Source organism: Squalius cephalus (genome assembly GCF_949319135.1).
Source record: "Squalius cephalus genome assembly, chromosome: 22".
Taxonomy (NCBI): Eukaryota; Metazoa; Chordata; class Actinopteri; order Cypriniformes; family Leuciscidae; genus Squalius; species Squalius cephalus.
Window position 1 is genome coordinate 5,562,860 of NC_137143.1, and position 16,562 is coordinate 5,579,421.

General features: G+C 37.9%; 1 protein-coding gene across 2 annotated transcripts in view; it reads left to right on the forward strand.

Annotated features, from left to right (window-relative positions):
- Positions 1-345: 345 nt before the first annotated feature.
- camk1b (calcium/calmodulin-dependent protein kinase Ib) overlaps positions 346-16,562 on the forward strand; it is a 58,772-nt gene continuing 42,555 nt past the window's right edge. Inside the window, exons 1-2 of one of the 2 annotated variants that reach the window (XM_079857648.1) lie at positions 346-494; positions 12,378-12,488. In XM_079857648.1, coding sequence (XP_079713774.1) covers positions 12,403-12,488 — 86 coding nt within the window. In that variant the 5' untranslated portion in view covers positions 346-494; positions 12,378-12,402. Of the gene's footprint in view, positions 495-4,624; positions 4,752-12,377; positions 12,489-16,562 lie in introns of those variants that run through there. The other variant, XM_079857647.1, reaches the window with a different exon arrangement.

Consider the following 16,562-nt stretch of genomic DNA (forward strand, 5'->3'; position numbering starts at 1 on the left):
TCAGAAAAATAGAGTAATTCCTTCCTTTACTTTTTCAAGGGAAATGTGATTAAATTACAGTAACTTAGTAACTTAATTACCTTGAAATTCACTACACACTGCATTTTTATGTATTTTAACATAATTCACTTATATCACCAAAGAGATCGAGGGACAGCAGGAGAGATTTTCTTAAACAAACGTCCCCATCAGCACATCCTGAGCTCTAAGGAATAAGGATATCAGATAATTCCAGCTATTAGATCAAATTCTGGGAACAGCGAGTCAGACAGACATAACCCCGCCTCTATTACCTGATTCAGCGATCTCTGTCCTCTGATTGGCGCAGAGCTGTAGAGTGTCGGTGACGTCAGTCGCGCGCTGAGACTGGGTGAGCGCGAGGAGCCAGCAGTCAGTCAGATCTCTCTCTCTTTGCGAGTGACTCTAGCGCGAGCGCGAACGCGTTCATATTACAGAACGAGACGCTCCTCACACCTCTCCGACACACAGCACAGGTACCCTCATTTACAATTAACCTTGTATTTCACAGGAAATGTTCAGGACAGCCGTGCACGATCGATAACTGCTGCTGTTTTTTCGCTGTCTTTTTAGGAGCCTGTATTGCTGGTTTTATGTATTGATGTCATGTAATGTATGCATGCATGCATGTGCACAATGTGCATTCAACTTTTAATATAATTAATAATGATGCACATTAATAATAGCCCTGCACTTCTCAAATGCAGGCTGGTCCATCAGATTAAGAGCTTACAGTTGTGTATTAGAGCTGGTTGACTTTATGATGCGTTATCGCACTCACTCATTCAGAGGGTGGATGTGGTTTACCACTCTAAGTCTTTGAACGCACTGAAACTTTGACAGCTGATTGCTTGAAAGAATACCAAAGGATGAAGAACATGGTTTTGATTAAGTTGTCATATGAGGCATCAAATGCTCTTTTTTCCAGATAAAAACGATTTTACTATTGTATTGAATACTCTGCAAGTTTAAAACTCAAAACATGTCCCCAAATAATCTTTTGTTGCAAAAATGACTCTTGAACTTCCGCAGCATTGTGACGTCAGACGAAATTATCATTTGCGTTTATCAGCCAGCATGCGTTGTTGTTAGTAGTAGCATAAAAACTGATTTGCTGACAGTCCATGTCATTCCATGTTGATATCTTAGCGGTTATAGTTTTCATAACTGTTATTATAGTCGCTGGTTTGGTTTGTGAGCAATGCTTTATTCCTAATATCAGAATAGGCTAACTAATAATAACAATAAAAGTAGAATGTGGGATATGGTCATATTTTGTGCTGTTTCTCGCACCACACATCCTTTTGAAGAATCCCAATGGGAGAAATATATCTTGACAAGCCAGACCCACATCAAGACCATTGGAGCGACAACCAACCAGAGCGTTTTCCCACCAGCGGAGCTAGCTGATAGATTAAACTTATGCCGTATCCGGTTTTGGTACGGTTTTGGTTTTGGTTTTGGCAAAACTCCGAACACATCTTCCTTTTTTAAGAATGACTTCAGAGCCGTTCTTTGTTCTTTTCTCAAAGAAAAGCTTAACTCCGAGTCTTCCAGACTCGCGGCCAAAGCCGATTGTCTTTGTTTTCAAGTAGCAGGGAATTCACGTGGAACCGTCGCAACTCTGCCGTCATTATGCTAAGCCCGCCCACCGACTCTATACACGATGTGATTGGACAGACTAGAGTTTGTTTTTTCCAGCTCGCAAGCCAACGGAGAGTTGCTAGACGACACCGGCTGCAAAATAAGATTTGCTGCCGCTAGGGTACGTCTAGATTTCTAGGCTAGGAGAAATAAGCAATTGAAGTTATTTTTAGAGTTGAACAGTTTGAGTGGCACATTTCAGCACGGATTGCTTAGTGAACTTGTCAGGCTGTTTTTTTTTTTCCTTCAAAAATGGCGCAGTTAAAATCAATATCCAACTCGACCGCAAACCAACAGCACAGTGCTTTATCTCTTCACATTCGACATTTACAAAGAAACCTTAAAGACAAAGCAGCAAAAATGGACTGTTCCACTCTAAAGGTTAGAGAGATGCTAAAATATTAGCGGTGCATCGATATGGAACTTTTGGTTGATATGATAACCAATCATTCTTTATATTTGGAAGCCGATAACCGATATATACACCGATAAATAATTTTTTTAATGTAAATATTACAAAACAAAAGGCTCACATACACCTTAATGTCCAAGACTTCAAATTATATCAAACATATAGTGTGTACTACTGCTTTTATTTGGAAATCTTAACCGAAATTTTTTTTTTTCACCCCAAAAAATATTTGACCTAATGTAGTCTATTTGAACCAGTTAAAGATTTCTTAACTTTTAAAACTCTTATCAGCTGATACTGATATGACCACCAATATATTGCTCATCCCAATAAAAAATGTGCACCATACTGCACACTTTCTGACCATAAAAGGACAAACTTAGCTTCTATTAGTCTGAAACGGCTTAATATTTTGGTTTCATTATTGTTATCTTATCTCAACATAGCATCTGTGTCTTTTAACCAGTCATTCAAGTGGTTCCACATGTGTGCCCTTTCTCTTTCAGCCTCTTAGCATTTCTTTCCTGTTTTCTTGTGCTGTTTCTTCCTCTTTGCCACACAGCACAGCCAATGCTGGCATTATTTAAAGCACTTTAGCTGTCTGATTCCCTCATTTGCAGATTTTTAGGGATCAGACAGCCCGTCGGTCTTAGCAATTCATTATATCACATGTAGTCAATAACAGTCTATTGTTTGACCAGTTTCTGTACGAGGATAGATCTAGTCTTTATCAGCTGTTGTGGGCTGCTCTGACAGTCAGAATGTGATCGTGATGTGTAGATAGACGCGTTAATGTGAGGGCTGGTTAGAAGGGACGTCTTCCTCTTTGCAAAGCCTTCGTTTGCATTGTCATGTGTGCAGTTCTGTACTAGGCTGTAGAAGGAAATAAAGTCATGCATTTTAAGTGTTCTGAAACTATAACAATGCGGCAGCTTAACTTCCCTGTGCTTTCACATTGCATTCACTTCCCTTTAGTGTCGTGTTGAGGGTGCCGCGCTTCAGTGGAAGCCTCTGGGAGGAAAAAAAAATGTATGTAGCTAGTCGTGATGGTGCCGTGAAGCTGTGCTGGATGGTGCCGTGAAGAGCTGAACTTTGAACCTGTCTGCAAATAGCTTGTGGATCACACACTTGATGGGTTAACTGTCCCAAGCAACCGTATGGCATTTGTGTATCTGTAAGCATCTCAGCCATGCTTAAAGAGACAGTGCATCAAAAATGAAAATTGTGTAATTATTTTCTCACCCTCATGTCATTCCAAACCTGAATTACTTTCTTTCTTACGTCTCAGTGTTGTTGTTTTGTTCTCCATACAATGTTAAATCATTGTGATCCAATGAGTTTTGGACCCCATTGACATTCAATGTATTTTTTTAAATATCATTTATTATTCCAAATAATTGTTATGCAGCATTGCTGGGTATTGATTGTATTTGATTTCGATTCACAAACTCAATTTGATTCTGATCTCAATTTGATTAATTTGGATAGTTTTTTAAGGGAAAAAAAATCTCTCTCATCTGAATCAGTAAGCTATACAGGGAACCCTGCCAGTTGGTACATTAATATTGGTCCGGACTACTAATTCATCTGCTGTTTATTTTTAAATATAATAATCAACAATCAAATATTTAGTTTTATACAAACATTTAAATGGCACATAAGGCAGTTTCTAAATGTACATTTTCTACTCCATTAATATAAACATTTAAACACTGTCATAAAAACGTTGGAAAGATGGCTTTCCTGAGGTAAATGTAATATTATGTGACATTGTTCACAAGCTTTTTTAATGACGTCCTTCTGCAGTTGAAACACGAACAATTATGTGAGACATAGTACATTTCAGTTTCTTTCAACTACATTCGGATGTTCATTCATGTTTATTTCGCGCTGTAACTAGTAAAGAGGAAGAGACGATCAGTTCTAAATCTGCCACTTGATCTCAGATGGCTACATTGTCATAACACAAGAAACGCCACAAAACGTCATTTACTGTTTAAATGTCATGGTAAAATGTACATAATCTGAAAGCTGAGACTTTGTTCCATATCGGAAGTGGAAAGCGCAAAGCTTATTGTGATTATTGGATGACTGGCGCGCTACAAGTAATGTTTAGTCAAGTTTTTGAAACTGCATGAAAACGGCGATTGATTCTTGGGATTAAATAATGTAAATCAGTTCATCAAAATGTAGTTTGATTAAAATTATGCAGCTTCATTGTTACCATGTCTATTAAGCTCCATAAGGGAACAGACCAAAACCTGAGTTATTATTCACAGATAATCCTCCCCAATTTTCAGGAGTATGTTAATTGGTTTAATTTCTCACTGATCACTGTAGGTTTTGAAAGCTTACAAACAGAAAGACTGAGTCATTCCTGTAGCCTGATTTTGCACATCCTGTAGTGGAGGCCTTTTTCAGGGTGAGAGAACACACGCTTCGGTTACCTCCATGTGTGTATATAAGCTCTATACTTCCTGAGTTTGAGTTATGGTGTGGTTAGATAGCTCACCTTTAAAGGGGAAGCGCAGTTTGTGGTTATGAACGCCCATGACAGACTCTGTCAGCACGAACCATGAATCGTTCTGAGTGTGATGTGACACTGTTCTGACCTACTGAAGGTTTAGGTGTCACTCTGTATCTCTTCTGTCCTCTTCTGAGCAGCCATGGGAAACCAGTGAGTATCTCCATCGTCTGTCTGATGAACTCAAAACATTATGAATGCTGCATGATGATCTAGATGGTAGCGTTGTATGGATGTGTCTGTTTTCAACACTTCAAGCTTGCCTTATGATTCTCCTCCTCTGTACGTGGGTTAGTTTATAGCTTTTCTACAATCTATTTCCTGACCTCTATGTGGTTCCTCACTAACAAACGATGAATTGAAACCCCTTTCTACTGCTGGACCTGCATGTGTAGTGATCCAAAATACCCACCGGGCCTTTGTTATGATATATAAGGTGCCTATGTATACGACTCTTAAAACTTCTTGCAAGAGATTTTGGATGCCTTTGAATCTTTGGTGTATGTTCATATTTTGCTTGCCTGGAGAGCATTGGATGAAGTTTAGTCTAACTCAGTGATGTGACTGGATGCTCCGGTGATTCTCAACGAGAAAATAAGTTTGTCAATAGAGGGAATTTAATGTCTCCCATCTCCTTTGCATGTGTTCATGTTAGATGTCGGCCCGGTCATCACGTTTAATTCCTGCACTCCTTCTTTGCTGTTTTGAGCTTGCCATCTGTCTGTAATGCAGAAGTTTTAAGGAAGTATACCAGTCCGGTTTTAAAAAGAAATTTCCAGCATTTACTTAAATGAACATTCTTGGTTCAATTCTATTGACAACTTTTGTGATATGCTTTTGATTACAGACGTACTTATACCTTTGTTTGAGTACGTCTTTGGGACGATCATTGTGCCACTACATTAATTTATATCTGTTTTTATACACTATGTAGCCCATTTAAATGTGGTCATTAGCTAATTGGATTTCTTGGTTTTGATTAGACCAACAAAGTCTTCCACAATAAAAGGATCCATTTATATGATGAATGTTAAAGCAAAATTGCACCATTTATAAACCAATTTGTATTTCAATTATTATGGTAATGTACTTTGTGAAATCAATATTGATTGAGTCTGTTTAGTTATGCAATGATTTCAAGTATTTCCTAATACATCCTGCAGTCTACTGAATTATGAATGTTCAGTCTGTGAGGATCCAGATCCAGATCCAGTCCAGTGAACTAAAACAGAGCCTTCCATGGAAAGCTATGGTGCAACATACAATTATTATCCTATAAACTTTATTTGTAAGGGAAATCTCTTTAAAAAAAAAATGTTGGGTCAGGATTTTCTAGAAGAAAAGAAAAATGGTCAAAAATATGTTTTTTTTTTCAGTCAAAAAGGTGGTCAAAAGGGTGTTTTTTCAGTCTAAATGTAGAGTATAAAAAATATTTGATGTAAAAAATAACATATCCTCACATTTTGAATACATGTGAATGCTGGGTTGTTTTAACTCAAATGTGGGTAAAATGTGGAAAAACCCAACCGTTGGGTTAAACATTTAAAAAACGACTGGGTTTGTCCATATTTGACCCAAATTTGGGTTGAAACAACCCAGCATTTTTTAGACTGCACATCTTAATCATTATTTTTATCATGAATTATTATTTCATAAATATCATTACGTTTTTTGAGGTGTTGTACCTATACAATATGCAAACCTGAACTTATTTTGCACTGTCATATAAAGATCAAATGAACAGATATTTAGGAGAACTATTGTCATAGGATGTCCTCATCTCGATTACATAATTTTCTGTTTTACGTTTTTTATTTCCTGCATGTTTTTGCACGTTGGTTGCATCACAGGACTTTGTTGGTCACAACACATTTCCATTGCATGATTTGGTGGGGGAAAAAAGGTTTTTCAAATATTTGCTTCACTATAAAAATAAAAGACCAAACATTTTCTTTTCAGGTATTTTTTTCTTTTAACAAGGCTTATTTTCTTCATCTTCATGTCAGGATAGTGTTATTGACATATTTGACTTTATGCCTCTTCAAAATTTGTATTAAGAAATGAAAAACATTTGTATCATAAAAGAGGTGTCTACAATTTGTTGAATGTATGAATTGCATGTTAATGTATTTTTAAATACAATAATGGATCGGGATGAAAATGAGCTTCATGTCATTGACATTTGTATAAGGTGCTGGTCTATTTTCTGTGGTAACGCACAGCAAGCTACAGTTGCTGTCGATAGAGTTTAACTTACTGAACCCGGAACATTCTTTTATGTAGGACAGATTTAGCGATATGACTTTACATTTGATGGCATCAAACTTTAAATGTTCAGATGTCTGATCGGTGTAACATGACTGTGACATTGCTCAATATATTGTTACAGTTTTGCAACACTTCTGTTTTAGGAAAGAGGAAATGTACTGTCTCCCGATTAAGAATCAATTAACACAGAGGTTTACTGGTGAGACAGCCTTCCCTAAACACAAACATTCAAACAGTTTAGAGTGTTTACCCAAACTGAACGCCTAAACCACCCGAGATCCCAACGCAGCTGCTCTGTTAGCTTGCCATTTGGATCCAGACACACCGTGGATCACCGGGTTCCCATGGAAACATTGTCATCACATAAAAAGAATACAGTAGACCACGTAGCCAAAAACAGCACAGTAGACGGTTATGGTTGACATTAGGTAACAAGTTTTGGCATGAGCCATCTCCTTAAGTTCCTTAGATATCAGACAATAGCAAGCTGGTTGTTTCCGACCACAGAGCCTTGATTGTTGTCTATGAGAGGCATGTAGTGGGGTGGAATGATGGTGGCAACACTTATCATGAAGAAATGCTTGTGCACTGACTCTCTAAATTAGACACAACAAACCCCCACACAACAGAGTTTACCCTGCAAGTGATTGCTGAAGACTTACAGGGCCACCGAATGTGCAAAGCTGCATAAATGTTATGTTGGTATTGATCTTCGAATATCCCTAAGGCTGTTTGGAGTGAAAGTAACATTCACAAAAGCTGTTTGGTGACTTGTAAAGCGTACCGTTGAAAATCAAATGGCAAAACAAAACGGTATTTAAAGATTTACAAAGTCACACATTTGACGTTTTATGAAAGCCATATTTCTACTTGTACTATTTCAGAACTGTTGTATCTTTCCAGTGTAATATTGTAAATTAAAGCTGGATATTAAAATTATTTTAGGGATGCGATACTAAAATGTACTCTAGCCTATTTTGCCTAAAAAACTAAAATCAGTTGTTACAAGTAAATTTAAGCATCAGAAAATGTTTGATGATGGCAATTTAATGGTTATCTAAATATAAAATGAGAGCAAACTAACAATTAAATCTCCTGATATCTAATGGTGGATAGCAAATTATATAATTAGAATTAATGTTATTATTATGGCTGTCGAGCAATTTCAAATTTTTCATCTAATTAATTTTGCTGATTAATTAATATAATTAATCAGCAAATTAATATTTATTATATTAATTATATTTAATTAATATAATTAATCACAAATAAATCACACATTGAATCACACAAAAGATCATTAAAGTTATTATTGTGTTAAATGAGAAAAGCATAATAGACATTATAAAAAGTAGCTTTAGAAAAAATAGTTTATTTGATTCAACAGAATTTATTACACATAAACTTTTAAGCTTCAACGGCCATGAGAGTAAATGATGACAGAATTTAACTTTTTTTGGTGAACTATTCCTTTAATGTGTTTTTTTTAAATTAATATAGAAATATGAAATAATTTTTTAATGAAACAATACTCTAAATAAGAAACTAAAACTGCCAATAGGTGGCGGTAAATGTCTAAATGAGTAAGTCATTGGGCCCTATTTTAACAATCTAAGCGCGTGGTCTAAAGTGCGTGGCGCAAGTGCACTTAGGACATGTCCGAATCCACTTTTGCTAGTTTAACGACGGGAAAAATGGTTGGCGCTCCCGGCGCATGGTCTAAAAGTAGGGCTGCACGATTAATCACAATCAAACCGCACGCAATTTGGCAAAGGCTGCGATTTTTTTTTTTTATGCGCAGGTTGTCAGTGCAGCGGCTGATCGGTAGTAAATGATGCTCCAACTGAACGCCAGAGGACGTCTCACGCAGACACGCCAAATATGCCCCGCCGCAGAAGTACGATAACGCACATCATTCCAGGAAATCCCTATCCTTGTAGCTGAATAAACAGATTGAAATGCTTTGATTGATTAAACATGACTAATAAACACACGACTGCCTTATTCATCTGCCACATCATCTCACAGAAGGATGCTCAACTGTCATTATGAAGTGAGTTTGGAGTTAAAGCATGTTAGTAAATGTTGTCTTTTGTTGGACAAGAGGTTCATAAATGCTTCTCATGTTTGGAAAGATGTTTGACGCGTGCTGCTTTTTCAAATGCACGTTATAAGTGACTCACAGTGCTTTCAGATGGAGCAGCGTTTACAGAGCCGTACATCAATGACAAACTGCGCATAAAAAATAATCGCAGCCTTTACAATTTCATACTCGCTATAAGCCAAATCGGTTTAAGTGTGATTTTGTGTAAATTGCGATTAATCGTGCAGCCCTATCTAAAAGGGTTGTCCTCATTCTCTTAATGAGCAATGGGTGTGTTTTGGGTGTAACGTGCAATAAACCAATCAGAGTCTCATCTCCCAATCCCTTTAAAAGCCAGTTTCGCGCGCGCCATGGCGGATTCGCTATTTACATGGCGGAATTTGCAAGCGGAAAAACTGAACGCTTCGAGCAGACCATCTACGGGACAGTGTACGTGCGTTGTGGACCTGACTATAGGCGCACATTACTAACGCGCTCTTTAAATAACAAAAAAAATATTTCAGTTGCCTGTTTTGAACTTTTTTTTTTTTGAAAATTTTGCTGGACGATAAATTGTCCAAGAAATTATTGCGATAAACGATAATATTGTCATTCGAGACCATTTTCATCTAATATAATGATAATGGCATAATAATCCAGGTACACCTTTTCAAAGATCTATAAACTTTTATTTCTTAAGAATATTAAACATTGAAAATGGAAAAACATTTTAAATATCCACAAAAAATGAACAAAACAACCAAAAACAATAAAAGCAATGGACTCTCAGTGTCTGTTAACAAAAAAATTCACTTGAAACAACAGGATACCACAGCATTTTGTCCTCCTGTTACTTTGTCGACTAAACAAACGCCCGAGTGATTGTGTAATTTACTGTCGGGAAGACGGAGACGCGCTTTATTGCGTGTATGCTACGCACTGAAAATACTTGGTTAGGATTAGGGGTGAGGAGTGCGTGCGTATTACACGCCATAGAGTGCGTATCATATGCACGCAAAAACTATTTTTGGCGTATAAATGGCACGAGAAATAACATTCGTGGTATAGATACGCATTTTCATGAGATCGGGCTCGCTGTCGCGTTTGGCTTTGAAACCAATTCCATCTTTTTCTTTTTCTTTTTTCCCTCCAACTCACAACTAGCGTCTTTTCTCTCTCCCGGCAGTCGCCGCAAGCAGTCCCGCCGGCGCTTTCCCATACAAAGACCATGTGACTGACAGGCGCCGCGGCGCCGCCTTCCCCACACAAAGACTATGCAACTGACAAGAGGGTTCACTCCGCTAAGGAACCGAGAGTGGTCATCCAGTCTCTTTGGTAGAGAGAGAGAGAAACGAGGAAAACAAACAAGCATGCAAATGGAATTATCGCGGCCGGAAAAATTATCAAGCTAATTTTTTTTATCGCACGATTAATTGATTTATTGACTATCGCGACAGGCCTAATAGCAACGCGCCAACAATGCGCCTGAGCACACCTTGTTTTCAGACCAGCACGCTCATGGGCGCACAAATGGGCGCAAATGCATTTGCTATTTAAACAATGTGGCGCAGGACGTGAAAATGATAACTGCGTCGGGCTGAAACTAGCAAAAAACACTTGCGTCATGCCTGGCGCTGCATTGCGCCGGGTATATGATAGGGCCCATTGATTAATCGTGCAGCCCTATCTAAAAGGGTTGTCCCTATTCTCTTAGAGTAATGGGTGTGTTTTGGGTGTAACGTGCAATAAACCAATCAGAGTCTCATCTCCCATTCCCTTTTAAAGCCAGTTGCACTCTCGCCATGGTGGATTCGCTATTTACATGGCGGAATTTGCGAGCGGAAAAACTGAACGCTTCGAGCAGACCATCTACGGGACAGTTTTTGTGCGTTGTGGACCTGATTATAGGTGCACATTACTAACGCGCTCTTTAAATAACAAAAAAAATATTTCAGTTGCCTCAAAATAGCAACTTGCCAACAATGCGCCTGAACACAACCTCGTTTCCAGACCAGCACGCTCATGGGCGCACAAATGGGGGCAAATGCATTTGCTATTTAAACAACGTGGCGCAGGATGTGAAAATGATAACTGCGTCGGGCTGAAACTAGCAAAAAACACTTGCGCCGGGTGTATGATGGGGCCCATTGATTAATCGTGCAGCCCTATCTAAAAGGGTTGTCCCTATTCTCTTAATGAGTAATGGGTGTGTTTTGGGTGTAACGTGCAATAAACCAATCAGAGTCTTAACTCCCATTCCCTTTAAAGCCAGTTGCGCTCGCGCCATGGTGGATTCGCTATTTACATGGCGGAATTTGCGAGCGGAAAAACTGAACGCTTCGACCATCTACGGGACAGTGTACGTGCGTGTGTTGTGGACCAGACTATAGTCGCACATTACTAACGCGCTCTTTAAATAACAAAAAAAATATTTCAGTTGCCTCTAAATAGCAACGCGCCAACAATGCGCAATGAACACAACCCATTTTCAGACCAGCGCACATGCATTTGCTATTTAAACAACGTGGCGCAGGACGTGAAAATGATAACTGCGTCGGCTGAAACTAGCAAAAAACACTTGGGCCGGGTGTATGATAGGGCCCATTGATTTTTCACTCATTCATTCGATTCGTTCAAACAGCTGATTCATTCAGGAATTAAATAAATGGCACTCTTTATGAAAGGACCACTGAATCATTGGTTCACCCGATTGATTCGCTCAACCCCATACTGACATGGAATGAGCCTTTTTTGTTCTGGTGGAAGCTTTGATCAGGTATAGAACAGGTAAGTTAAATAACTTATGTTAAGTCTTAAATAAACACATGGTGAGAATATGTTAGACTTAATAATTCATTACATTTCCACCATGCTTAAGCAACTAAGCGACAAACTTTGTCTTTGTACAAATGAACAACCTATTAAAAAGCACTTTCTCTGTGAAGATACACCCATGTGGACAAACAGGTGTTGCAAGATTCTTTAAGTAACTGCGGCTGTCTCAATTTACATTCTCATGTCTTATTGAAGCCTGAGCTAAATGAAACTGGCCTGGCTGATATTGTTAGTGTGTTTTCAGACCCCTTGCTTTGAAATGCTCAAGGAAAAACTGACAGCTGGGGAGAACTTGCTGTGACATCATGGTGTTTTAATAGTAATCACAGCTGACACATAGTAAAAGGTCTTAATTCATAAAAGGCACATCATGTGTCTTCATGTGACTCTTATAAATTATACCACAGTCATTTAAGCCTGAAGATTTCCACATGGTGAGGTCAAGGTCCAAGTGAATAGCCCTATACATCAAAGGTTTAAAGGATTCAGCTAAAGATCAGTTAGTTTCCGGTTAGTTTCCCTAAAAATTTTTAGGGATGTTTTGCATAGCCTTTATTGTATAGTAATTGAATGGTTTCCTCTTCCTCTCTCAGTTTTTCCATCATTGACCGCAGCAAAATGCCATTGGGAGAGGAAGGACACTCTTGGAAAAAGAAAACATCGCACATCAAGGAAATCTATGACTTCAAAGATGTTTTGGGAACGTGAGTATAAGAACATTTTACTTCCAACTCAGCAGCTACAAAGATACCGCTGATGTTTGCATTTCTACTGATGGCAGTCGTTTCTTCCTGACATTAATCATATTCATCTTTAGTCAATTATGCTACAATTTTGGGCTGAGGATCTTTTTGTGTTGACCTATGTGGACGTGGCACTTCCCTTTGATTCCAAGTGCATGTTCATAGAAAGTCAAGCTTTTAATGGATTTTTAATAGGGAACATTCAGTATTTAGTGACTTGGCCCACCCTGACGAATCAGAGTATACTCTACGTGGAAATTAGCTGTCATCATAACAGAGATCATTTACGAATAGAAGTCTTAAAGGTACAGTAGCATAAGCAGGCTTTTTATTTCAAAGGTTTTGGTGTAAGAAACCTTGACGAACATTATTTCAGAGATAAAGAGAAAATGGGGTAAATTAGGGGTATAACGATATACGATTTTTTACGCATCGATTACAAATCCTGCCGATGCATATTCATTGATCTTGAAACATGGATTTTTAAATCGTGAATAGTTTGTTTAGGTCAAAGATTCGATTCAAAATACTAACATTTTTACTGAGTAATGTTAATTATCTACATGTACTTACTATCGGGTTAGGATTAGGGTTTGGATTCGAAAATCAAAGGAATTGTAAATTGTGATTTAATTTTCTATAAGATAAAATTCTGTATCAAGTTTTCTGTATGTCTTAAGATATAGCAGTTTTTTTTCTTTTCTTTATCTGCATATGAGACCTTGAGGCCTTGAGGTGAAATTATTATTATTATTGAAATATTTACCATTAGTTTACTGACTCATTAATCAAAATCGAATTAAGTCGAATCTCATTGTGAATTGGATTGAATCTTTCTGAATTTGCAAAAATCGTTCCTGAATTGAAAACCTGTGAATCATGAATCAATTCGATGGCATCGAATCCTGTCTACCCAAAGATACACACCCCTACTAAAATATGTAGAATATAGAGCAACAACAATTCCCACAACTTCTCACATGTGACTGTCATTCCAATATGAAACTGTCCAGGCCATAATACTTTCTGGACTGGTTATCCATTATTCTGGTTCTGATCCTTCTTATTGTTTTGGCTCTTAAACTATTTTATTAAAGGGATAGTTCACCCACAAATTAAAATTCTGTCATTAATTTCTCACCCTCATGTCGATTCAAACCCGTAAGACTTTCGTTCTTCTTCGGAACACTAATGAAGATCTTTTTAATGAAATTTCTGTCCCTCCATTGACTGCTACATAACTATCATTTTGACACTTCAAAAAGTTCATAAAGAGATCATAAAACTAATCCATATGGATTGAGCGGTTTAGTCCATATTTTCTGAAGAGACAAGATCATTTTATATGATGAATAGATTGAATTTAGGCTTTTTTTCACATTTAAACATTGATCAGTGAACATAAACAGAAGCTCAACCAAACCTCTTGCTGAAGCTCAAACGTGATGCGTAACACGAGAATGAACCTCATTGGTTCTTGCGGAAGCTCAAACGTGATGCGTAACACGAGAATGAACCTCATTGGTTCTTGCTGAAGCTCAAACATGATGAACCTCATTGGTTCTCACACGTCAAGCGAACATGCTTGAGCTTCTGTTTTGTGAGTTGATGAACGTTTATATGTGAATAAATACCTAAATGCAATCTGTTCATCATATAAAACAATCGTGTCTCTTCAGAAAATTTGGACTATACCGCTCTATTCATATGGATTAGTTTTACGATCTCTTTATGAACTTTTTGAAACGTCAAAGTGGCAGTTGAGTAGCTCTCAACTGAGGGACAGAAATCTCTCAGATTTCATCATAAAGATCTTCATTTGTGTTTTGAAGATGAACGAAAGTGATATGAGGGCGAGTAAATGATGACAGAATTTTCATTTTTGGGCGAACTATCCCTTTAATAAATTAGTTTAACCCCCTTTGAAGAAACCCATCACATATTTGGTGCTATCTACTAAACAAAATAACTGCTATTTTCTATATGTATCTTTAACTACGAACAACAAGTCAGTTATTACAATCTTTTGAAGCGCAGATTCATTCACATTCAAATTCTTTGTCCATTTTGTGTTGGACTTGATGAAATAAAAAATTGCTGTTAAGTGAGGTAAGATTAGAACCATTTGATGCGGCTCACAGGAGTAATTTGTTCAAACTACACCACATGCAAACTGTACGTTATTTGTTTTTCTGTAGCACTGACGGTGCAGCACTGCTCCCAAAACATCAACCATTTTTTAGCGTCGGAACCGGATCTGAACAGGAACCCATTCTAAACTCCAAACTCTACACCCTCATTAAACACTTCCACATGCTTTACTCAGAGCCAGTTTAAAGGCGGCTATTGTTCGGGCTATAGCGGGGGCTTGCTTCGATTTTGTGTGTGTGAGATGACCTTTGGCCTCTGCTCACACAGTGCGAGAGTGGGAATACTCAGGGCCCGTATCCTAGGCCTGGATCCAGTGTTAATGGAATCTTCAGTGACATCATGTCTGCAGGAACGGTTTGGGACAGAGAGAAGGGGAAATTGTGCGTTTTAGGATGGTCTGGTTTTCTCTGTAGGTTTAATGAGAATGCAGAAAGACGTTATGTTTTAAACAGTCCCAGAATCCAATTGCAACAAATGTTAAAATAAGTCTGTCTTTTTTGGTACTGCAAATCTCAACAAGATTCTCTTTCTCAAGATTTCAATATTGGCTAAACTCTATTCGTAAGGTCAGTTTTGTATGTTGTCCAGGCTTGTTTGGGGAAAGATCAACAGCTCTCTACATCGTTCAACTGCGAGCTCATCGTGGGTTGGTTGTCTTGGCAACAGGAGGAGACACTTTCCATATGGACTATTACTGTTGCTATGGAAACAAAGTTTTTATTTTCTATTAATAATCTGCCGAGTAAATGTGTAAGGATCGAGAGCCTCAATTTTCAGTCTAGTGGAAAAGATTTTTGGGGGCATTTTGTCCAGTCGTGATGCTCTGCTGAATTTCCTTAGGCTTTCCCATGCATGTTTGACTTTGTGCTGCGGTGGACGGACGCTCAGCGCTCTGAGGGATGTTACACTGATCCTCATAAAACCTCAACCTAAACAAACTCTTCAAACATACACTCAGCCAGCCTCATAAAATCTAGTTCATAAACTGGAGAACTTGTCGATACAATGTCAAACTGTTAATGTGCTTCTCTAAAACCGCTATTGATTAATTGAGCAAGTGAGAGACTGGAAATGTAAGTTGATGCATCTTTGAAAAAGCAAAGCCATTTCCTTTGGTGTGGAGTCAAATTAGCCTACTGTAAAATATAACTTATGACCATCAGGATCAAGCTGGAAGGCCATTTTGGACAAGCGATAAACCAAGGTGGTTAAGCTAAATTTATGAACGTGGAAATGGCCAGCTAGAAACCCGCTAAAATGCTCTAAAACACAGCTAGCATCATCTTAAGATGCATTTTCCAGCAGGCAATTCAGTCAGCCTGAAGTTCATGGATATATGGTTCAGTTGAGTCTATTCATCATTCATAGTTTTGATTTAGATATTTCCCAGATTCTGCAGTAGCACAGTGGCACATATAATGTAATTATGCATTAAGTACTGTGTAATAATAATTAACTACATGTACTTACTATAGAGTTAAAGTTAGGATTGGGGTTTGGTTTAGGGTTAGTTGCATGTGATTATGCATCATTTATGTGTTATTTACATGCAACGTGTAACAAGGACACTGTAAAATAAAGTGTTACCGTAATTTCATGCATTTCATCACCATTTACTTTGAAGCAGTTTTACAGTGTGTATTCGATTTTAATCTGGTGGACCATAAAACAAGCAGAAATCCCATAGACTTAAGGCCTGTTCACACCCAAAATTATAACTGTAATTAGGGCTTGACCTTGACTTTTTTTGCTCACCAGCCTCTGTTGCTAGTGTTTTTTTCAAAGTTATAGCAATTTTGGCATCGATACCATGAGGAAAACCTGCCATATAGATATTTTTAATATTATCTCATAATTTGGCAGCAGATATATTAGGCTGCTGTC